The sequence below is a fragment of the Mustela erminea genome, chromosome 15 (assembly GCF_009829155.1).
Source record: "Mustela erminea isolate mMusErm1 chromosome 15, mMusErm1.Pri, whole genome shotgun sequence".
NCBI classification, from domain to species: domain Eukaryota; kingdom Metazoa; phylum Chordata; class Mammalia; order Carnivora; family Mustelidae; genus Mustela; species Mustela erminea.
In genome coordinates, this window is record NC_045628.1 from 84244002 (window position 1) to 84269694 (window position 25693).

Below are 25693 nucleotides of genomic sequence, written 5' to 3' on the forward strand. Positions count from 1 at the left end.
ACATACGAAATAAACATGTTAATAATTAAATCCAAATTTAAGAAAAATGAGAAAAAGGCAACCAACTCCTCATGTTCCCTTAGAAATTAATGCTTCTCTGGTGTTCTTTACTGAAGATGTCACCATCCTTGTAGTTACAAAATCTTGATCTCAAGTCATCCTCAGTTCTTCCCTCTCAACACCTCGTCCACTCAACCATTCCAGTACCAGACACAACTTAAAACAGACCAAGCTGTTGGGAAAAATCTTTTAGGCACAATAACTCTGAAAGCCAGCATGAGGTTGATCACTCCTATAGTTAGCTTTTGGGTTACCCATGCTTCCTTCCTTCCTTTAAAGGACTGTCACATTTTTCCACCAGTAGTGCTTTTTATTACTACCACCTTCTTGGTTAGCACCTATATCTACCATCACTCCTGCTTATCATTCCTGGCACCTCTAAGATCCACACAAATAATTTATTCAAATTAATTCTAAAGGACTACCTCCGTTCCAATTGTCTTTTCTTCCATTTTATCTCAACTATCAAATCATATGGTTGTACGCCAGATATTATCATTACCAATAACTGCACTACATGCAAATATAGGATTTCAAATAGCTACTCCCTGATACAATCACTGTTCTCTGATCTCATCAGTTCTTCTAATCCTACCACTTTTCTACTAAGCATCCCATTCTTGAGTCATTTCCTTCTTTGTCTACTTTAGAGTTCATGGTTCAGCACTATTACCACACCCTTGCAAACACCGTTAATCCCTTGTTCCTTTTTTCCTCTTAATATTTGCTCACAATAATCCCAACTCCATTAAAATCATACAACTTGGTTGATTAGACTCCATTCTAACTTCTGACCACAAATCTCAGATAAGCATTCAACACACACATCCATTACATTTCCCCAGTTCTATTCCCTTTTACCAAGATCATTAATTTACATTTCCTCTCTATCAAATCTCTACTACTCATTTCCCTCCTCACCAAATGTTCCATACCCACAGATGAAAGCTATTTTTTTTCTACCACTGAATACTAACCTATTTTCATTCACTTTCATATATTCTGCCTTCTTTCCTGATACATTTGATAAACCCTTGACCCCAGTTCCCACTCTAACAACCATCTAATTTCCTTACTTTTTTAAAATATTTATTTATTTGACACAGAGAGAGAGCACAAGTGGGGGTGCAGCAGGCCGAAGGTGAGAGAGAAGGATCCCCGCTGAGCAGAGCGCCAGACTGATGTGGGGTCCAATCCCAAGACCTTGGGATCATAACTTGAGCCAAAGGCAGCCTCTTAACTGACTGAGCCACCCAGGTGCCCCTAATTTGCTTCCTTTTATAACAAAATGTTCTGAGTTGTGTCCCTTCTCTGGCTCCAAAACCTCATTTTTTACTTTCTGCTCAACCTATCCTAGTTGGCTATTTATCTGCAACACTTCATTACAATAACTTTTAACAAAGTTGAAGTGATATAATTATTGCCAAAGTCAATTGTGTTTATCTAATTATTAGATTTTTTTGCACACTTTCACATACTTAACCACTCCCTTAGTCCTTATTCCTTTTGATTAATGTTTGTATAGTGTATCTTTTCCCATCTTTTCATTTTCAACCTGTCTGTGCCCTTATGCTTAAAATGTCTCTTGGGATGCCTGGGTGGCTTAGTTGGTTAAGCATCTGACTCTTTTTTTTTTTAAAGATTTTATTTATTTGTTTGACAGAGAGAAAGAGAGATCACAAGGAGACAGAGAGAAAGAGAGGAAGCAGGCCCCCCGCTGAGCAGAGAGCCCGATGCAGGGCTCGATCCCAGAACCCTGAGACCATGACCCGAGCCGAAGGCAGAGGCTTAACCCATTGAGCTACCCAGGTGCCCCAGCATCTGACTCTTGATCTCAGTTCAAGTCTTGATCTCTAGGCCTTGAGTTCAAGTCCCACATTGGGCTCCAAACCCAGCATGGATGTGGACTTAAAAAAAAAAATATGTCTCTTCTAAGTAACATATAGTTTGATTTAATTTTTAATCCAGTCTGATAAGCTTTGTCATTTAACTGGAATATTTAATCTTTTTACATTTACTGTATTTAATAATATAACATAATTATTAATATAATTAGTATTTACTAATTATATAATTATTTACATAATTTGGTTTACTTTTTAATACTAATATGTAAATACTAATATAATTGGGTTTACATAAGTTATATATAATAACTTAAAATGTGTTAGTATAACAAGTATTTACTTGTAAATTATGTAATTATTAATATAATTTGGCTTACTTTTTTATACTTACTAATGTGTAAATACTAATTGGGTTTAAGTCCTACTATCCTGTTACTTGTTTTCTATTTGTCCATCTGTTCTTTTTTTCTTTGTTTTTCCTTTCCTGCCTTTTTTGGATGAATCAAGTACTTTTGTTATATATTATCCTTCATTAGCTTAAAAAACTTCTATTCTGAAATAATTTCAGATTTATAGAAAAGTTGTAAGAATAGAATAAATAACTCTATTTGCCCTTCACACAAATCCATCAATTGTTAACATTTTTCCACATTTATCATTACATTTTTTTTCTGACATCAGGATCCTTTGTTCTAAAATACTTTGGTAATGTATTACGGAAAAAGGGCATTCAGTTATGTAACCACAATGTGATTATCAAAATTAGGAAATTTTACAGCTAATAGTCAGATTGTCTAATAGACCTATTCATATATAAAGTTGTCCCTATAATGTCGTTTAGAACAAATTTCCTCCAATCTAGGATCTGAATGAGGATCATGCACTACATTTCATTGACATGTCTCTTTGTCTCCTTTAATCTAGAGCATTTCCTCTGATATTTTTTGTCTTTCATGATCTTAACTTTTTTTTAAAGATTTTATTTATTTATTTTTGACAGAGAGAGACACAGGAAGACAGGGAACACAAGCAGGGGGGAGTCGGAGAGGAGCACAGGATTCCCACTGAGCAGGGAACCTGATGTGGGGCCTGATCCCAGGACCCCGAAATCATGACCTGAACTGAAGGCAGATGCTTAACCCACTGAGCCACCCAGGCACCTTATGATCTTAACATTTTTGAAAAGTTCAGCCAGTGATGTTGTAGGATATTCCTCAATTTGGGATCCTTCTCATGATTAGGGATTGGGTTAGGTATTTTTGGCAGGAAGATCAACTAAGAAATCTTGGGCTCTCTCAGTGTATCACATCAGGAGGCACATGGTTTTAGTTTGTCCTATTATTCGTCATGTTAATTTTGGTCACAAATTAAGGTTGTGTCCAACAAATTTATCTTCTACAAATTGATCTTCTCTTTTGTAATTAATAAGTAATTTGAGAGGAAATACTTTGAGGCTGTGTAAATATACTACTCTCATCAAACTTTCCTCCACTTGCTTTAGAACAACAGATTCTTGAATTAGTTACTGCCGTGGTTGCAAGATGGTGATGTTCTCAGTCTTTTTGTGTTTGTTAGTTATTCTATTAGATTTTTAATCATATATTCTTTTATTTCAGTTGTTACTCTAGAGACTTCAATATGCATCTTTGACATTATGGTCTGCTACTATCTGAACAATATAGTAACCTTAGAACAACTTAATACTTCTTCCCAGTTTTTGGGCTACTATTGTTATATATTTTATTTCTAGATATGTTAAAAATCCCACAAATCATTACTATTGTTGTTTTAAGTAGTCACTATTCTTTTATATATCCCCCTACCTCTTTGGTGTTTTTCACCATCTTTCATGGTTTCCAGTGTAATTTTCCTTTAGACTATAGAAATACTTTTAGTATTTTCTGTAGAGCTAGTCTATGGTAATCCATTTTCTCAAATTTTATTTGTCTTAGAAGTCTTTAACCTTAAAGATATATTGAAACGATATATTGAAAGATATATTCACTGGAATAGAATTCTAGGTTGGCAGGGTTTTTGTTTTTGTTTTCTTTTAGCACTTTTAAAGATGTTATTCTATTGTCTTCTGGTTCCATAATTTCTATGGAGAAGTCAATCCTAAGTAATATTATTGTTCCTCTGAAGGTACTGTGTCCTTTTTATTCTAAAGCAGTTGTCTTTGTTTTTCAACATTTAAACATATTTTTAGGGTGTAGTTTTCTTTGAATCTACTCTCATTGTGTTCACTGAGCTTCCTGCATCTGTGGGTTGATACCTTTCATCAATTTGGGATAATTTTAGACACTGTCTATTCAAATGTTACTTTTACTCCATTCTCTTTCTTTTCTGAGAGCCCTATTATGTTTATTTAAATTTTCTGCTTTTTAAAAAAGATTTTATTCATTCATTTGAAAGAGAGAGAGAGCATGAGCAGGGGGTGGGGGAGAAGCAGACTCCCCTGCTGAGCAGGAAGCCAGAGGTGGGGCTCGATCTCAGGCTCTGGGATTATGACCTGAGCTGAAGGCAGACACTTAATAGACTGAGTCACTAAGGCACCCCTGCCTTTTTTTTTTTTTTTTAAGATTTTATTTGTTTATTTGAGACAGAGAGAGAGAGTACAAGTGGAGAGGAGGTCTAGAGGGAGCCCGATGAGCATGGAGCCCGATGGGTGGCTCAATCCCAGGACCCTGAGATCATAACCTGAGCTGAAAACAGATGCTTAACCTCTAAGCCACCCAGCTTAAATAATGATGATAAAGCTTAAATAAGGTGATAAAGCAGATGATTATCTTACATTTTTTATTCTTATGATATTATTCTTATCATTTTTTATTTTTATTTTTTATTCTTATCTGCTCTTACCATCTGCTTTATTCTTTTTTCTAATTTTTCTAATTTTATTTAAATTCAATTAATTAACATATATTACTCATTTCAGAGGTAGAGTTCAGTGATTTATCAGTTGCATATAACACTCAGTGCTCATTACATCACGTACCCTCCTTAATGCCCATCACCTAGTTATCCCATTCCCCCATCTACCTCACCTCCAGCAACCCTGTTTGTTTCCTGTAGTTAAGAGTCTCTTATGGGTTATCTCTCTCTCTGATTTCATCTTATTTGTCCCTCCCTTCCCCTATGATCCACTGTTTTGTTCCTTAAATTACACATATGAATAAAATCATATGATAATTGTCTTTCTCTGATTAACTTACCGTAATACCCTCTAGTTCCATCAACATCATTGCAAAAGGTAAGATTTCATTTTTTTAATGGCTGAGTAATAGTCCATTGTGTGTGTGTGTGTGTGTGTGTGTGTGTGTGTGTATCTATCACATCTTCTTTATCCATTCATCTGTCAATGGACATTTTAGCTCTTTCCACGGTTTGGCTGTTGTGGACATTGCTGCTATAAACATTGGGTGCAGTTGCCCTTTTGGATCACTGCATTTGTATCTTTGGATAAATACGTAGCATTGCAATTTCAGAGTCATAGGGTAGCTCTATTTTGACTTTGACAGAACTTCCATACTGTTTTCCAGAGTGGCTGTACCAGCCTGCATTCCCACCAATAGTGTAAGAGGTTCCCCTTTCTCTGCATCCTTGCCAACATTTAGTGTTTCCTGACTTGTTAATTTTTATCATTCTGACTGGTGTGAGGTGGTATCTCATTCTGGTTTTGATTTGTACTTCCCTGACGCACATGTGTTTGTTGGCCATTTTTATGTCTCCTTTGGAGAAATGTCTGTTCATGTCTTCTGCCCATTTCTTGACTGGATTATTTGTTCATCTACTTTATTCTTTCCATTCTTATTTCATTTGTGCTTCAAATTTGATGTTTTCTAATGATGGCTTCACTAATTCTGACTTAAGCTGTGTCCAGTACTTTGTTAAATCCATCCAAATAAGTTAATTTCAAACGTTGTATCTTCCAGTTCTAGGTTATCCTTGATTCTTGTTCATAGATTCCAGTATCCTGATGAAATTCTCTTTTCACCCATTGTGTCCATCTTTCTCTATTTTATTTAATATAATAATCATATTGTAAAGCCTGTTAGATCTATTATCTGGATTATCTAAGGGCCTTCTTCTTTTCTTTTGTTTATTGGCTATTTTCTTACCCTTTATTTCTTACTGTATGCCTAATGTTATATATATAAGAACCATGGGAACTACAAATGATATTGTTACCTGAGAAAGTTATTCTTTCTTCTGCTAGTCAGAGATGATTTGGTACTAATGATGTCAGTCCAATCAGGGATTGAGCTGGGTTGGGGCTGGTTGCAGTTTTTGTAAGTCAGTCCACCCCTGGTTCATGTCTATCCTTCCAGGCTTTTGATCAAGAGCCTGGCAGATCTATCTCCTCAACTGTGAAAGACAGCAAGAGAGTCAAATCAGCCCCTGGAGGTTTTGAATTTAGACCATTAGTCTCCTACCCCACACAGCTCACAAAATAGCAAATGTCTTGAGGGTAGACAAATTGCGTTATTTGTGGAAAGCCCTTCTCTTTAGTGGAACTTTGTCCCCTAAGGACTCTAAGATTGTGGGAGATTTAACTTTAAATCTCTTTCTTAGAGTTTTAAAACTTTAAAACCCTATAGCTTCCAGTACAATCACAAAGTTCAGCAAATGCCCATGGTGGAAAAATGGTCAGAAATTTGGGATTTCTTGAAGTTTTTAGTATATTGTGCCAACCACAACCACATAACTACAAGTTCTGCTAGTTTCTTTTTTTCCTAGAAGACTCCCTTTTTCTGGCCAACCCCAATTTCAGCCCATGCTCAAAATTGACAAATGTCTCTAGAGATGAAGACAGCCAGATCATCAACTCATCTAGAATGAACTCTTTCCAGTCTGGAATTTTAGTTTAATCTTTTTGCTCCCACAGCTTTCCAGTAATTTTTGCAATGATTTGTTGCACCCCCCCCCAACTTGTTATAGTAGGAGCATTGGCCTAATATGACCTATTGCATCCTCCTTAGAACTGGAAGTCCCACTCCCCTCAAATGTGAAACTTCCTACATCACTTACTGCTCCTTTCAGTCTTTTTTTTTTTTTAACCCCCTGACCTCATCTTTCCTGACCTCCAGGGCTGGTTGCTTAGACTTCTCCATCCTTACTTTCTCTAAGTGGCCTCATTCAATGGCAGTGGTGTTGAATACTATCCCTACACTGAGAGTTCCCTACCTTGCATCTCCAGCCCCTTACCTCTTCCAGTTTCCAAGTTTTGTAAATCTAACTGCACTATTTGTATCTCCAGTTGGATGCTGAAGAGACATCTTGAATTTAGGATGGTTAAATCATGGCTGATGCCTCCCCCAACCCCCATCCACACCTCCCGGTTCCTCATAGTTGCTCATCCTTTCTTCTCTTTCCCATATCCCCATATTCAATTCATTAGTAAATATTTCTGATGTCTGCCTTCAAAATGGATGCTGAATTAACCAATTCTCATGTCTATTGCTAAAAACCTGGTCTCGGGGTGCCTGGGTGGCTCATTTGGTTAAGCATCTGCCTTCAGCTGAGGTCATGATCCTGCAGTCCCAGGATCGAGCCCCTGCATAGGGCTCCCTGCTCAGCTGGGGAGCCGCTTCTCCCTCTCCCTCTGTCTGTCTCCATGTTTGTGCTCTCATCCTGTCAAATAAATAAAAATCTTTACAAAAAATAAAAAATAAAGGATCCCGGGGTGGCTCAGTCAGTTAATCATCTCCCTTTGGCAATAGTCATGATCCTAGGGTCCTGGGATTGAGTCCTGCATTGGGCTTCTTGCTCAGTAGAGAGCCTTTCTCTTCCTCTGCCTGCTGCTCCCCTGCTCGTGCCCGCTCTTGCTCGCACTCTCTCTCGTACATAAATAAATAAAATCTCTAAAAATAAAATAATAAAAAGAAAAAAGTAAAACCTGGTTTCAGTCACCTTCATCTCTTGCCCAGGCTACTAGTAGTTACAACCATTTCCTTCCCTTCCAACCTGCCCACCTGTTAATTCATCTTCATGGCAACTGGTGTGATTGTCAGTTTCTAAAATTTAATCAAATCCTATCACTCTCCTTCCTTGCGCAAAACTTTCTAAGGGCTTCTCTATTATTGTTGTTAGAGTAAGACCCAAACTGTATAGGTTCTATGTGATCTGGCCCTTGCCTACCTCTTGGTCCTCTTGGTCCTCACCTCCTTTCACCTTCTTGCTTATCTTGTATACACCACCCACCATGGTGGGCCCCAAGTCCTCTTACTATCACTCTAACGGAAATAACCTCTAACATAGACAAATCATTCCAATTTCAGTGTTCATCATTTCATTGTTCTGGTGTTAATACAAATGCCACCTGCTTGAAAGGTCTTCCCTGACTCATCCATCTAAATGAGCTCCTCCCTCTACTACCATCACTCCCTATTACATTATTCCAGTTAATTAACTGCACTTAGCAACATCTAAAGTCTTTGAAAAAATATATTTATTGTCTGTCTTCCTCACAGGATTTAAGCTCTTTGAGGGCAGAGTCTTGTTCTGTCTTGTTCACGGCCGTATCCACAGAATCTTGCACATAGTAGATGTTTAGTGCCCTTGTTGAATGCCTCCCCCATTAGATCATAACCATCTTTTTTTTTTCTTTTAAAGATTTTATTTATTTGACAGACAGAGATCACAAGTAGGCAGAGAGGCAGGCAGAGAGAGAGAGAGAGAGAGAGAGAAGCAGGCTCTGCACTGAGCAGACAGCCTGATGCAGGGCTCGATCCCAGGACCCGGGGATCATGACCTGAGCCGAAGGTAGAGGTTTTAACCCACTGAGCCACCCAGGCGCCCCAGATCATAACCATCTTGAGAGCAGGGACTGTGATCTAATTTTGGTTTTCCTCCTCCTGCACCTAACAGTATCATGCACATTGTGGAGACAATGTTAAGATGGGTGGGACCACCCTCTAGTGAGGTGTTAAGGTAAGCCTCTTCTGATTGCCCCATCATTGCAATTCCTCTGACCATTAATGATCAGCCAAACACATTGCTAAAGAAAAATGCAGACAGTCCTGGCCTCCATCCCATACCCCAAGTCATGAATGGGAAAAGCCTTCTTAGAGCTGTCATTGCTCAGTGCTATTGGTTCATGCCCCTGGACTGAAGGAAGAAAGGAAATACAGAAAAGAGCAATAGGGTTATGGTTTGGTATTTTCTCTTACTATAGTATCCAAAACATAACTTTTAATGGTATTATATTCCTGTGAGGCACACCTTTTAAAGTCTTAACATTTTCTAAACTCTAAGTAATTAAGTTTAACTACAGATCCATCAATGATATGTCCTAACACCGTATTTTAAACAAGCTCTGAACCATAAAATCAATGTAGTGTTTTCATTCTAAAACCTTGTTTTAATGAAATCACAGAAAATACCAGCTGCACTACAGTACTGTAGGGTACTGTAGTGAGCATACCCACATACTTATACATATGTGTAGATACTGGTCAGTGCTACAAAATATATTTCTTACTGTGGTCAATATTTTCAAGAGTAAGGAAGTCACTAATGTATTAGTTTCACAAATCTTTATTCCATACAAAACAAAACTTTAGACCCATCTCATAAAACAGAATACACTTATTTAAGGTTTTGACAGTGTACAAAATTAAAATTTGGGTCCTTAATCCAAAGTTTCACATAAGTATATCTTGTAAGGTAATTTCTTTCCCTTAATAAGTAAAATTTATGTTATATATTATTCGGGAAGCAAATCATCTCCTAATTCTTCATCAGCAAAATCATCCTCATCGATTCTTTTTTTGGCTGCAGTTTTTGGTCTTTCTATTTGAGGGCCAAGTGGATCCACATAGGAGGCATCTAGGTTTCAAAATAGATTGTTGTATTAGAATAATAAAGAAAAACAACAAATGTGAAAACAATTTGTCTCATAAGCTAAACTGAACTGAGTGAACAGAAATGCTCTCCCAAGTCATTTAAAATGTTGTCTGTAAATAAAAAATTCTTAATGCCCAATTATACATTTTTTTTTTTTTTTAAAGATTTTATTTATTTACTTGAGAGAGAGACAGTGAGAGAGAGCATGAACGAGGAGAAGGTCAGAGGGAGAAGCAGACTCCCCATGGAGCTGGGAGTCCGATGCGGGACTCGATCCCGGGACTCCAGGATCATGACCTGAGCCGAAGGTAGTCGTCCAACCAACTGAGCCACCCAGGCGTCCCCCAATTATACATTTTTGCCGTCTCACCAAATCTTCTTCAGACCTGTTATGCCTGTAGGAACTGGGTGAGGAATACCAACACTTGCCTATTTCTTTGTTACTGCTACTTTCATAAGGTTCATTTGTCCCAGGTAAAGCTCTGAGTTTGGCACTTAGTCGTTCACCTTTACTACTGGCACTACAGTTCTGGCCACTATCTGAAAACACAAAGATAAAAATGCATTTGTTTAATATGCTGAGAAAAACATAACATTACAATATGAATCTTAAAGTACACTTATTTGCCAAGAAACAGGTTGTTTTATTTGGAAGCCAACGTCTGAGGGATATAATTCTTGTTTCCTGAAACTCCAAAGAAACCTCTTGTTGAGAATCTGTAACATAGATAAAACATCATTTAAAAGTAGTCTTTATATGTAGTCTTTCACATGTATGCTTAGTTATAGGTTTCAATTTTGTAGATTCACTGGTGAGAAGTTAGAGACCATGTTGATGAGTATAACCTAGCAAAGAATAAAGAGAAATTGGAGAAACAAATAGGAAGTCATAAGACAGTATGAGCTGTATCATCAACCTCATTAACAAGGCTGGTGAGTGGCCCTAAAATCAATCAAATGAAAAACAGCAGAAGAGGGTAGGAGAGGACCTAGATCATATAATTACTTTCTTTAAACATTAGGAAAATGTTCATGTAGGAGAGGATTAGATTTGCCCTCTAATAGATTTTGGCTCAGTATAAGGAAAATCTTTAAAAGGATTATAGCATCCAAATATGGACTGGCTACCATGGGAAATATTGCAATCCATATCACTGAAGATTTTCAGATAGGGCTGAAGACTCACATTAGCAGGAAATACTAGTAGTGCTTCTCAACCTTAAATTTCCATTATATTTTTTAAAGAAATACTCCTCTAGCTCCACAGTTTTTAATTCATTCCTTTAAAATTCCCACAATGTCATTTTTTCCTATTATGGGAGCTTCACTTTTAACAAGAATTGTCTATCAACATTTACTGATCATTTTTTTTCTGAGTATACTTTATATTTCAGTTTATTGATAATGTCTCTAGGAATAAACCAAAACAAGATGGTCTTTAAAATCCCCACATTTCAATGGTGGCCAACTGTGTAAAAATTATAAGTCTTCTCTAAGTTCTTATAAAAAATGACCATTTCCCCCCAATAATATCCTTAGATTTAGGCTCTGAATGGGTCCACATATTTTGGTGTATTTTTTATTTTTTTGCTCCTGTCTAATTTTTGTTACATTTAGGCCCATCTTTTCCATCTGTAAGTGTAAATGCATATTTTTCAAGGGGCTTAAGTGAGCTCAGGTCAAAAAGTTTGAAAACCATTGCTCTAGGCAGTATTTCTTTTTTCACTTTTCATATAGATATGGGTTACCTATGTGAATAAAAGAAAACTCTGACATCTCCCTCAGGCAACCATTGCCCTTCTGAAATTCTAACATAGCAAAGGATTCCACTCTTGTAGAACAAGCAAACTTCAAAAAATAAAAACTGACCTTCCTAGAAAAACTTCAAATGTCCAACTGAAAAGCCATGAATATAGTTTTTGAACATTTTCTATTATAAACACCAGTGAAGGTATATTGTGAATATCCTCATTTCATCATTTTCAATCAACTTTCATGGAGTAACACTGCCATACATGGGCAGGTGTAAATGGATCGATAAGCATTTGTAAGTCTGGGTGGGTTTTATCCCTAAATAATGAAACAAGTCATTATATTCATTTCATTGTAACAACAAACAACAATTACTATATCCTAGAGAAAAGTTAAAATATCAAGTAATTTCTAAAACAAGAATCTGGAGATCAATTTATTATCTGAATTATCAATCAATGAACACTAAAACTTATAAATGATACTTTTATAAGAGAAAAATCTTAGAATCATAGAATTTATAGTGTAATAAGGATTCTTGAAACTTACCTATACCAGAAAAAACAGAATATCCCTATGAAATGGACAATGTATATAGATAATTCCCAAAGTAAACAATACAATTGGTCAATTAAACATAGAAGTATTTAAACTTACTTAGCCTTACAGTAAGTGAAAAAAAGTCAGAACACTACATACTAAGTGATACCATTTAGAAAGCTTAAAAACAAGCAAAATTAAAAACAGTGTTTGCATGCATTGTATGTGAAAAGGCGAGAAACTAAAAAAATATAAACTGAAATATATTTAAAACATAAAAAAGAAATCTCACAGTGGTTACCCGTGAAGAAGGGAGGAGATGGGGTGGGAAAAAGCACATAGGTAGGCATGACAGTAATGTTCTGGTTCTAATGTCTTACGATGTTTGTTTATGTTTTATGATAGCTTCATTAATTTGAACTTTATATGCTTTGTAACTTAAGAGTGCTACATTGATTCTTTTGTAGGTATCAAGTATTATATAATTTAAACCTTCACATAATTCAACACTATTAAAATGGCTAAGATTTTAAAAATATCAGGTTAGTAAGTGAAATGAACAAAATTTCTGAGATTAATATGGTAGTATATATCAACACTTAATTTTATGGTCACCAAGATAGCAGAATAGGAAACCCCAGATCTTTTTTCCTCACAAAGACACCAACTTGACAATATACAGTCCAAAAAACCTTCATGAGAACTCCAGAAACCAGTTGGAAGTTGCAGTACCCCAGATAAACTCAAATCAAAGAACAATTGCACTGAAACAGGTAAGAAAAGCCTTTTGATTTCAACTGTGTCAGCCCCTATTACAAGCCAGAAGAACTCAGGATTGGGGAAAATAAAGCCCATGCAGATTCTCCCTTTGGAATGAAAAAGAAGAATGGAATATACATCCAACATTTTGGTTTTTCAGGGAACTGCGTGAAAGACTGGTTTGTCCTGCCTGACCTGGAGTGATGAGGAAGCAAAATACCTGGCTGGTGGTTTGTTGCACTGCCAGAGTACCTTCCCTCACTGCACATAGTAGCTTCTATGTGATCAGGGGAAAGTATCTAGCTCATGGCTTCTTCTTGAGCAAGGGTGATGATTAGAGTGGAATGTACATCCAATAGTCCAGCTTTTGGTGGTGGTGGTGGTGGGGATTTCCAAGGGCCTGGTCTCACCTGACTCACAGCACTAATGGGGAACTGGCACATCTTGGATGCATGGGGTCACCGAGAACAAAAGAGGGCTCAGTAGCCTTTGCAGTGCTAGAGATCCTGCAGCACCACAGACATCAGAGGAAGCAAGAGATACAAATCCAGAAAACTTTCTATTTAGGAAATTACATGTAGAAGCTGAAAGAAGATTCATACCAATAAAAACTCTTGAGAAATTCCCATAGTCTCTATTGGGGCTGATTTATGACAGTTTCTCTTGTACAAATCCAGCCCTCTAAAACCAGAGAAAAGCGGCTGTTTTTTCAAATGAAGAAATCACAAGAAACATGAAAACACAGCGCAATGACAGAAACAAAACAAATCTTCAGAAACTGATCCTGAGGAAACGGAGACCTATTGATTACCTGACAAAAAATTCAAAATAATTTTCTTAAATAAGTTCAGTGTGCTACAAGAGAACACAGATAGACAATAAAATCAGTAAAATGAAGCATGAATAAAAGTAAACTCTCAACAGAGATAGAAACTAAAAAAGGACTAAAGAGAAATTCTGAGGCCAAAGAATACAGTAACAATAACTGGATTGAAGAATTCACTACAAGTACTCAAAACCAGATGTGATTAGGCAGAATAAAGGATCTGTGAACTCAGATATAGGTAATTTGAAATTACTATATCAGAAGAACAAAAAGAAAACAGAATGAAGAAAAGTAAAGAAAGCCTAAAAGAATTATGAGACATAATTCTGATTTTGGGACTAAACATATCAATATACATATTATAGGAATCTCAGAAAGAGAGAAATAATGGATGAAAACTTCCCATATATGAGAAAGGAAATGAATATCCAAATTTAACAACTCAAGGAGCTCCAAATAGGATGGACCTAAAAAGATGCACATTGAGACACATTATAATCAAACTGAAAATTCAGACAAAGAATCTTAAGCAAGAGAAAAGCTAATTCATAAAAGGAGCTAGCACACAATGATGAAATTTCACAACAGAAACATTACAGGCTATAAGAGGCAGGATAGTATCTTCAAAGTGCTAGAAGAAAACTGGCAACCAAGAATACTATATTTGGGGGCGCCTGGGTGGCTCAGTGGGTTAAGCCGCTGCCTTCGGCTCAGGTCATGATCTCAGGGTCCTGGGATCGAGTCCCGCATTGGGCTCTCTGCTCAGCAGGGGGCCTGTTTCCCTTTCTCTCTCTCTGCCTGCCTCTCTGCCTACTTGTGATCTCTGTCAAATAAATAAATAAAATCTTAAAAAAAAAAAAGAATACTATATTTGGCAAAACTGTCTTTCAAAAAGGATTGAGAAGTAGACTTTCCTGGATAAACAAAAGCTGGGGGAGTTTATCACCACTAGAGCTACCCTGAAAGAACTGCTATCCTTTTGTTGACACAAAAAGATACTATACTGTAAGAGAATATCATATGAAAATATTAAGTGGGGCGCCTGGGTGGCCCAGGCATTAAGCGTCTGCCTTCAGCTCAGGTTATGATCCCAGGGTCCTGGGATCGAGCCCTACATTGGGCTCCCTGCTCTGCGGGAAGCCTGCTTCTCCCTCTCCCACTCCCCCTCTTGTGTTCCCTCTCTTGCTGTGTCTCTCTCTAATAAATAAATAAAAATCTTAAAAAAAAGAGAAAATATAAAGCTCTCTGTAAAGGTAAATGTAGAGATAAATACAGAATCTAGTAATATTGTCATGGTAGTACATAAATCACTTTTAATTCAGGCATAGAATATAAATGATAAAAGCATAAAATATAACCATTAAATTATTTTAATGAATATAAATTATAAAAAGATACAATTTGTAACATTGATAACATAGTGTTGGGGCAATGTAAAGGAGGGAAGTTTTTGTATGTGATTTAAATTATCATTAGTCTAAGATAGATTATTTTACCTATGGGATCTTTTACATAATTCTCTCAGTAACCACAAAGAAAATACCTACAGAAGATGCACAGAAAATGAGGAAGGGTTCAAAGTACGTTGTTAGAAAAAAAAACAAAAGAAATGAAAAAAAAATGACACACAAAAGGCAGCAAGATAGGAAGAGGACAAAATAACTAAAGGCATACAAAATAATTAACAAAATGGCAAGAGTAAATACTTCCCTATCTGTAATTATTTTAAATATGAATGGATTAAAATCCCCAATAAAAAGACCTAGAGCAGCTGATGGGTTAAAAAAAAAATCCAGCTATATGCTACTTAGGAGAGACTAACTTTAGATACACAGGCTGAAAAGTGAAATGGTGAAAAAAGATATTCCATGTAAATGGTAACAGAAAGAGAGCAGGAATGCCCATACTTATTTCAAGCAAAATAGATTTTAAATCAAAAACTGTCACAGAGACAAAGAAGGACATTATATAATGATCAAAGGACCAATTCACCAGGAAGACATAACAACTATATATGCACCTAAAGAGCAGAGCACTCAATATATGAAGCAAATATTGACAGAACTAAAAGAAGAAAAGATAGTAACACAGTAATAGTAAGAGATTTCAGTATCTTACTTTCCATATGGCTCAACCAGCCAGAAGATCAAAAGGAAACAGAGGACTTGAACAACACTATAGATCAATTAGACTGAATAGATATTTACAGAACACATTATCCAACAACAAGGAAAATCCTGCTTCAGACAACTGTCGAGTGGCAATTTTTAACCCTGAGCTTGTGCTTAAAGCTTTTTATCAATATGACTGACAAGTTTAAAAAGTCTCAAGTCTTCATTTGTGCATCACTTTACAGATACTGGTCTGTAAGTATTTATCTGTCTGAAATGTCAATATTCAATAATTACTTAGTCATAAATGTAGTTAATAATTAGATATAAAAATTATTTATACATTACTATAAATCTCTTAAAAAGATCAAGTTTTGACACACACACACAGAGGAAAAAGAAATTGCTTAGAAAATTGCAGGAAGCCCCAAGAATTTCAGTATTGGTGAAAGCAGGTACAATAAAACCAGTTTCAGACATTCATTTTAGCCCTAAGAGTAGCTTAAAATGATCTCAGAATGAATAACTGATAATTGGTAAAGTTAGTTTAAAATTACATTAAGTCCTAAGGCCCCAGTATACATAAGAATTCTTTGGAAGAGTTCTGTAAGAGTGAAAACGTTGCAAAGAAAAAAAGTAAAAGTAAGTAATTAATTAATATGTTTTTAACCCTCATGCTGCAGCTGTGCTGTTGGAGCCAACCGTATGCTTCAATCTTTTTAATCTCCTGTTGATTAGAAATCCCAGTCTACATCAACTGGTTAACACTGTTTTCAAACTGGCAGATCATATGAAAAACAGAAATGAATGGTAGTATCTTCAGAGGTCAAGCATTATACAGCGAGAAGTGATTGATTTGATAAACACCAGACCCCCCTCCTCTCTCCACACCTTTTTCAAAATAACCTAACTTCATTTCTTTTTTTTTTTTAAAGATTTTATTTATTTATTTGACAGAGATCACAAGTAGGCAGAGAGGCAGGCAAAGAGAGGGGCAGGGAAGCAGGCCCCCTGCTGAGTAGAGCGCCTGATGCGGGACTCGATCCCAGGACCCTGAGATCATGACCTGAGCCGAAGGCAGTGGCTTAACCCACTGAGCTACCCAGGCGCCCCCTAACTTCATTTCTAATAAGATGCTCTGTCATCTCTGAACTACCCCCTCGTAATTACAGTGACCTCTATGGACAAAATTCCCCATTTCTGTGGTGTTGGCAAGTCTAGCCAAGGCCACACCTCTTTTTCTGAAGATCACTAAACTAGACATTTCTTTTCTGGATTCATGTATGAATTCTTGTGAGAGGCCTCTGAAAACTCAGGGGGAGTTCTGCAAAGTTCCAATAATCCTGAAATTCCCTGGACTATGAACATCTGTTTTAACAGCATTGACAGCATATTCTGGCACGTAGGTACCACACCACACCTGGGTAAAGTTCAAGAATAGTTGTTTGTGATTTAGTTCAAGTCCAGGAAGTAATTTTTCTTCAACATTCTTTTTAACATAATTTTGATAGGCTCTGTATGCTTGGCCAATACCTCCATTATCAGCAATATTTTCTCCCATGTATTAATTCCATTGAGATACTGTCCACCCGCTAGGTCCCAGAGTTTCCATACTGGTACACCATGCATGGGATTGGTCTTTAAAATTATTTGCTGACTGTTGAGTCTACCAGTCAACAAGGTCTCCATCCTTGTTACAATTTCTGCCATTGTCATAGAAGCCATGGGTGATTTCGTGTCCTATGACTGTGCCAATACCCCGGTAGTTCAATGAGTTAGACTGCTGGGCACTGAAGGAGGGGAGCTGCAGAATGCCTGCTGGGAAGACTATCTGATCTCTGCCTAAAGAATAAAATGCATTGATTACAGCTTCTGTGCTTGTCCACTTTTTCTCAGAGCTTCTTTAGTTGTTTGTTTTGGCTGAACTTCAAATTTTGAATTATGTTTTCAAAGTATTCATCTTTCCTGTAGTCCAACTTGAGGTATTCATTATTCAGTTATTATCATTTGAAATAATGTCATCAGGATAGCTAATTCTTCCTTTAATGGCTAAGGCCTTTTCCTCAGCTTACTTTTTCATTTCGGTATCCATCCTAGTGAGGTCATCTGAAGTCTGCATAAAAAACCTCATGGGTCTAATACTCTATCCCCAGTGGTTTCACTTATTGGTGGAGCATAACAAATAGCATGGAGGACATGGGGACTTAGAGTGGAGAAGGGAGTTGGGGGAAATTGGAAGGGGAGGTGAACCATGAGAGACTATGGACTCTGAAAAACAATCTGAGGGTTTTGAAGGGACGGGGGGTGGGAGGTTGGGATACCAGGTGGTGGGTATTATAGAGGGCACGGATTGCATGGAGCACGGGGTGTGATGCAAAAATAATGAATACTGTTATGCTGGAAATAAAAAATAAAAAAATAAAAAAAAATAAAAAAAAAAAAACCTCATGGGTCTGTGTAATCAAATCCTCAACCCTATGTTTACTTTCTCCATCAAGTGCTGCTTCCATGTACAGCCTTCCCACAGCATTCTCCATATTCTCATTGACATTGCTTATGACAATGACGTTCTCATGACATTGCTATTTCTGACGTTGTGCCATAAAGGGCCTTGTTGAAACAATTTCTGGACTCCTTGTAGGTTGGCTGAGGCTGCTTACAAGATCCATTATGAATTTCTGAAGTTAAGAGAGTTCATTGGAGAGAGCAATGTGATGCTTTACGGTCCTAGCAAACTCTTTTAAAAAGTAGTTTGACAGTTTCTTTTAAAGTTAGACATATACTTGCCATACAACCTAGCTATTCTACTCCTAGGAATTTATTCAAAAGAAATGAAAGTATGTGTCCATGTAAAGACTTGTACAAAAATATCCATAGCTGCTTTATTTCAAATGCCCCGAAACTGAAAACAACAAAAAAAGTCAACAACAAGGGAATAAATTGTGGCATGTCTATGCAGTAACTCTGCAATTAAATGGAAGGACACTGTTTTTCACCAAAACAGTGAAAGAAGCCAGTTAAAAAAAAAAAAAAAGCACGTACTAAAATATAGTTATGGAAAACATCAGTAGTTAACTGAAGATTGGGGTGGATGAATGGGGCAGAGGGTGGGAATGAGGAGTTTCAAAGGGAAAAGAGGAAACTTTGGAGGGTGATAGATTTGATCCTAATCCTGATTATAGTGACTGTTTTATGAGACTCCTCAATCTACACATTAAGTACGTGCTATTTTTTGAATGTCAATTCTAACTCCAGATAACTGGGAGTTAGAGGATCACAAGGATGATCCTCTCCCTTCTGCTTCATAGTATAAGGAAGAGGTTTCTGTGTGAGAAACATGGATCAAATCTATTCCTGTACCATTTTATATTCCTATCAACACTGAATGAGATTAACAATTGCTCCACATCCTCTCCATTACTTGGTATCCTCAGTCTTTTTTAGTCATTCTACTGGGTATCCAATTGTGGCTTTAATTTGCATTTCCCCAATGACTAATGAGTGACCATATTTTCATGTGCTTTTCATTTGTATACCTTCTTCATTAAAATTTTTTGATGACTTAGTTTAAGTAACAAATATGGTGTATAGCTCCAAGAATGTTGAGGACACATGTTTACCTTTCCTAAATCCCTGTGAATAACAGTAAATCTTTATGAAATCTATAGCAAAGCAGAGAAGGAGTGTATGTGTGCTGTGGCAGTAATGGCAGGGGAGATACCAACATAATAGATTTGGGAGAATCACTCCCCCCCACAGCTTTATTGAGGTGTTAACTGACATATAGCATTGTGTAAGTTTATGGTGTACAATGTGATGATCTGATGCACATATACATTACAATATGATTACTACCATAGCACTTTAACACTTCCAGCATATCACAGTTACTTTTTTTTTTTTTGCGATGAGAACATTTAAGTTCTTAGTAACTTTCAAGTATATAAGACAATATTTTTAACTATAATTACAATGCTGTACATTGGATCTCCAGAACTTGTTTACCTTCTTAACTTCACCCCTGGGAACCACGGTAACCATGATTCTACTCTGTTCCTACAAGTTTGTTTTTTTTATTTCCATATGTAAGTGGTATCAAACAGTATTTGCCTTTTTCTGTTGGACTTCTCATTTAGCACATTGCCCTCAAGATTCATTCACGTTGTTGCAAATGGCAGGATTTCTTTATTTCTCATGGCTGATTAATATTCTATTGCATATATATATATCACATCTTCTTTATCTTTTCATCTGTGGACAGATACTTAGGTGTCTTGGCTATTGTGAATAATGCTGCAATGAACATGGGAGTGCAGGTATCTCTTTAATATCCTGTTTTCATTTCCTCTGTATACAAACCCAGAAGTGGGATTGTTGGATCATATGATAGCTCTGTTTTTAATATTTTAAAGTGTCTCCATACTGTTTTCCATGGTGGTTGCACCAATTTATATTCCCATCAACAGTGCACAAGGATTTCCTTGTTTCCACATCCGTGTCAATACTTATTATCTCTTACCATTTAGATGACATTCTAACAGGTGAGAGGTGATAATGTCATCATGATTTTGATTGCGTTTCCCTGATTAGTGATGTTGAACAAATTTTCATGTGTCTGTTAACCACCTACATGCATCCTGTGGAAAAATGTCTATTTAGTTGTGCCTCTGCCTATTTGAAAATATTTTTTTGGGGACGCCTGGGTGGCTCAGTTGGTTAAGCAGCTGCCTTCGGCTCAGGTCATGATCCCAGCATCCTGGGATCGAGTCCCACATCGGGCTCCTTGCTCGTCAGGGAGCCTGCTTCTCCCTCTGCCTCTGCCTGCCATTCTGTCTGCCTGTGCTCGCGCTCTCTCTCTCTGATAAATAAATAAAATCTTTAAAAAAAAATAAAAAAGAAAAAAAAAAAGAAAATATTTTTTTGTCATTGAGTTGTAGGCATTCTTATATATTTTGGATATTAATCCTTATCAGGTATGTGCTCATTCATATACTTTTCCTCATGAAGTGCTTGTTCAAATATTTTCCTGATTAAAAAAAGACAACAAATAATTGGGCTGTTTTCCTACTTAGTATTGAATTGTAGAGTTCTTTTTGTATTTTAGATACAAGTCCTTAGTCAGATATGTGTTTTGCAAGTATATTCTCCTATTTTGGCTTCCCTTTTCCCTTTGATAGGATTATCTTTTGAGAAGTAAAAATTAATTTTAATGAAGTTCAATTTATCCATATTTAAAAATTTTATGGACAAATGCTTTTAATGTCACAGCTAAGAAATCTCTGGCTAACCAAAAGTCACAAAGATTTTCTCCTGCAAGTTTATACGTTGCAGTTTTATAGTTAGTAATATGATCCATTTTTTCCCCCCAATTAATTAACATGTAGTGTATTAGTTTCAGAAGTAGAGTTCAGTGATTCAACGGTCTTATATAATACCCAGTACTCATTACAACACACACCTTCCTTAATGATCCATTTTTTTTTTAAATTTTTGTTTATTTGACAGACAGAGATCACAAGTAGACAGAGAGGCAGGCAGAGAGAGAGAGAGGGAAGCAGGCTTCCTGCTGAGCAGAGAACCCAATGCGGGACTTGACCCCAGGACCCTGAGATCATGACCTGAGCTGAAGGCAGCAGCTTAACCCACTGAGCCACCCAGGCGCCCCCTTAATGATCCATTTTGAGTTAATTTTTAATATGGTGCATGGTGTAGATCAATGCTATTTTTTTTTTGCATGTGGATTTCCAATTATTCCAGCATAGCTTGTTGAAAGGACTATCCTCTTTCTACACAACTGCTTTTTGCACTTTTGTTAAAGGTTAATTGACTATGTATGTTTGGGTCTATTTGCAGACACTATATTTTATTCCATTGCTACATATGTATCAAAAGAAAAACTTTCGATGTCCACCTTTCTGGAGTCACAAATAACATCTGTTTTACCTGTTCATCCTCTACTAGAGTTTGGAAGTTATACATCACATTTCAATTATTTTTATATTTACTAGATATATTTAGGTGTATTTTAATATGGACATTTAACAGAGTCTAAAATTAATCAGTATCTTCACCTTCTTCCCAAACAAGTGGAGATCTTTGAATACTTTATTCTATTACAACTTACATCCCTGCCTTAAATGTTACTTCAGTCTAGTAAATTCCTTAGTTTTACCTTAATTTAAAAAAATTTGACAACATAGAGTATTTCCATTTTTTTAAGTATTCAAAATGTAATTAGATTTAATAGCCTATTTACCATCATATTTGCTTTTTTTTTTTCTTTTTTGTACTTCTGGCTTTTCCCTCCTCAGCCTGAAGTACCCTCTTTGCAATTTCTTTTTAATAAAAACCTATTGGTTAAAAATGCTCTAAAATGACTTTATATTGTGTTCATTCTTGAACTATAGACTCAATGGCATACAATTTCAAGTTGATAGTTATTCTGTCTTCACACACTGATGATGTTCCAATATTTCTGGTTTTCTTTTTAGACTGAGAAAACTGAAACAGTTTTCCTGCCTTTCATATACTGTAATTTGGCCATGATATATGTATTATTTATCCTATTTGAGCATTATGTCACTTTGATAATTTGAGGATCTCATTAATACTAGAAAATTCTCTGCCATTATTTCCTTTTCCTCATTCTGTCTTTCTAACCCAATTATACGTAGGCTAGACCTTTTTTCACTACATCCTTCATGTCCCTCAATTTCTATTTTCCATAACCATGACCCTCTCTCCTTCATTTTGGGTAATTCCTTCAGCTCTATCTTCCAGGTTGTATATTCTCTCTTCATCTGATCTAATCTGGGATGAAGAGATTAGAGAGAATCATTCATTCTGAATGTATGATTCTCTCTAATCTAATCTAATCTAATCTGAAATTCGGGACCAGCAAATCTTTCCTGTAGAGGGCCAGATAGTAAGTATCTTAGGCTTTGTGTGCCATATGGTTTCTGTTGCAGCATGAAGGCAGACTGAGCATGGCTGTGCTCCAGGAAAACTTCACTGAAAAAAACAGGTGGTAGCTCAAGCCAGATCTGATCTGTAAACTGTAGTTTTCCAACCCTTTATTTAACCCTAAATTTTCTAATAGGTGAGTTTCTAATTTCAATTCTATTTTTCATTTCTGAAAGTTGTATTTTTGTTCTTTTCAATCTGCTTAGTAACTTTTATATTCTCTTATCCCTTCGTCATACTTAAAATACACAAGTATTGCCCACTATCTTGATCTGATTCCTATGTGTCTATAGTGAGAGTTTGGACAGTGAGGGATTCTGTGCTGTCTAATTCTTTTAAATTTTTTTTTTTTTTTTTTTTTTTTTTTTTTTATTTACTTGAGAGAGAGAGAGTGAGAAGGTGAGAGAGGAGAAGGTCAGAGAGAGAAGCAGACTCCCCATGGAGCTGGGAGTCCAATGCGGGACTCGATCCCGGGACTCCAGGATCATGACCTGAGCCGAAGGCAGTCGTCCAACCAACTGAGCCACCCAGGCATCCCGTGCTGTCTAATTCTTAAATTTTAGATAGCAAGTGTTTAAGAGCTCAGGTACCAAAGGATAACCACCACATTGTCAAAAAAATTTATCTGAATTATTCAGTTCTTGAATTCAGATATCAAGGGATAATCTATATTCTCACTTTTTTTAAAAGAGATTTTTAAAATTTGTCAGAGAGAGAGAGAGAGTACAAGGAGGGGGAACAGCAAGCAGAGGGAGAAGCAGGCTCCCTGCTGAGTAGGGAGCCCAATGTGGGCTCATCCCAGGACTCTGGGATCATGACCTGAGCCAAAGGCAGGCACTTAACCAACGGAGCCACCCAGGCATCCCTCTGTACTCTCACTTTCAAAAAATATTTTTACCTAATTAAAACATCTGTAGTCTTTTAAAATGGATTCTACAGTTTCTGTTGTTCATTGTGCCTTTTCCTCATGTGTTCAGACTTTTAAAAATTGTACATTCCTATTCTTTGTAACTTTATTTGAAGTATTTGAGTCTTATTTATAGTATGTTCCTTCAGGATAGATTTAAACTTGTTTCTCCTAGGTACTTGGGAGCAGCACCAACTCACCTCTACTTTATGCCAAATTTTCAGTGTGGGGTTCCTTTAGGATCCATATTACACAGGTAATATATATTCTAGCTACAAAACTCTGTGATTGATGGTTTATGGTTAGGAATTTTCCAGGGAGCTTTTCCTTTTATTTATTTATTTTTTAAATATTCCAGTAGTACCAAGGTGGAAATCCATCCTTTGTGGGGGAGATCCTTTTCTAGTTTACCCACTACCAGTATTTCCTGTTAAGGATCCTGTCTTTATAAAGGGATTCTTTGAACTGACCTCTTTTTGGTGGCCCCCACTGTATTTCTTGTTCCCTATGAATGGTCTATAAACCTAGGCTCTAGGTCACCAGGTATTAGCTAGGACAAATGCCAGCTTCTGCACTTATTCCTTTGGACTTTATTTTTTTTTTGAAGTAGGCTCCACACCCAGCATGGATTCTAAATCAGGGCTTGAACTCACAACCCTGAGATCAAGACCTGAGCGGAGATCAAGAGTTATATGCTTAATCGACTGGGCCACCCAAGTGCCCCTCTACTCATTTTTTTTTTTTTTAAAGATTTTATTTATTTATTTGTCATAGAGAGAGAAGTGAGAGCAAGCACAGGCAGACAGAGTGGCAGGCAGAGGCAGAGGGAGAAGCAGGCTCCCCGCCAAGCAAGGAGCCCAACGTGGGACTGGATCCCAGGACGCTGGGATCATGACCTGAGCCGAAGGCAGCCACTCAACCAACTGAGCCACCCAGGCGTCCCCCTTCTACTCATTTTTAACCTCCAAAGAATCTCCCTTTTTCTTGCCAACTCAGCCATGCATTAAAAAAAATTTTTTTTTATTTTCTTATTTTCTTTTTTCCTTCCTCTTTCACCAAGTATTCACCATTTTTAGGGAATGCTATTCCTGGAGGCACTTCCCTGAACATTCTGTCCATCTTACTGTCAGAAATAGAAGTAATAATTTCGTAGTCAGCAGGAACATACATAAATGTTACTAAAAAGGTTAAGTCTAATCTCTTTATTTTTCAGGTGAGAAAATAGGCCTAAGGAGGTAAAGTCACTTGTTCAAGAGTTCACAGTTAGTGGTAAGGCCATCAGCAAAACCAAGGTTTCCTGATTGCCAATCTATACCTTGCCCATTCTACAATTATGGCTTTTTTGGCAAAGTGTGCAAAGTGTAAAGTGTGGCACCTTCCATACAGTTGTGAAAAGTATATATGAGTAAGTATGGCCTTATTCGTATATACATTCCTACTATATGGTATTTCAGAATATGGCTGTCTTAATAATGATAAATACCCAAAGTAAACTCACAATCTCTTTTCATAGCCTTATGTTTTAGACACTTTTCCTATCCCCAGAATAACCTACACCTTCCTGTCTTTAAAGTCCCTTGCAATCTTGAGATTTGGGGGAAAATCTCATGATATTTCCGCTAGAGGAGAAACTATATCCTGCCTTGACCAATGTTTTTAAAAGGCAACTCATACCAGGAAGGCAAACTATTTGCAACATTTTAGAAAGTTAAGGTTTTAAAATATGAGTTCTTTTTTTGGTGAGAAAGTGAGTTTTATAACATAGGCACTATTCATGGAACAAATTAAGTAAAGTTAAGAGGCTGACTACATAAATTTTTACCATTCTCTTCAAATAAAAATGAACACAGTTTCCAAGGGAAGACAGTCTTCACTTACTTAGAAAGAGAACAGTTTGTTTCCTCTTCTCCACCTTCCTGCGTCCCTATACTCCTGAAATCACTGGAATCCGGTTTTTGCCCAACAGTGTACTGAGACCACTTTCTTTAGGGTTACCATCATTATCTTAACTGAAAAATCTGATAGCCTTCTTTAGTTTTCAAGGTCCAATTAACCAATATCTGATAATTCTCCAACATCTAAC

At 36.7% G+C, this 25693-nt stretch overlaps 1 protein-coding gene and 1 long non-coding RNA gene across 5 annotated transcripts in view; both read right to left on the bottom strand.

Annotated features, from left to right (window-relative positions):
* Nucleotides 1–9427: 9427 nt before the first annotated feature.
* The window catches only part of IFT88 (intraflagellar transport 88), a 151878-nt gene continuing 135612 nt past the window's right edge, over nucleotides 9428–25693 (bottom strand). For all 4 annotated transcript variants that reach the window (XM_032314579.1, XM_032314581.1, XM_032314580.1 and 1 more), the window contains 2 exons: nucleotides 10182–10292; nucleotides 9428–9734 (listed from right to left, as the gene is read on the bottom strand). In XM_032314579.1, coding sequence (XP_032170470.1) covers nucleotides 9613–9734; nucleotides 10182–10292 — 233 coding nt within the window. In that variant the 3' untranslated portion in view covers nucleotides 9428–9612. The remainder of the gene's footprint in view (nucleotides 9735–10181; nucleotides 10293–25693) is intronic.
* LOC116574040 lies at nucleotides 17226–19952 on the bottom strand. The gene is made up of 2 exons (XR_004279110.1): nucleotides 18185–19952; nucleotides 17226–17866 (listed from the first exon to the last, which is right to left on the bottom strand). It is a non-coding gene; the product is annotated as an uncharacterized LOC116574040 (long non-coding RNA).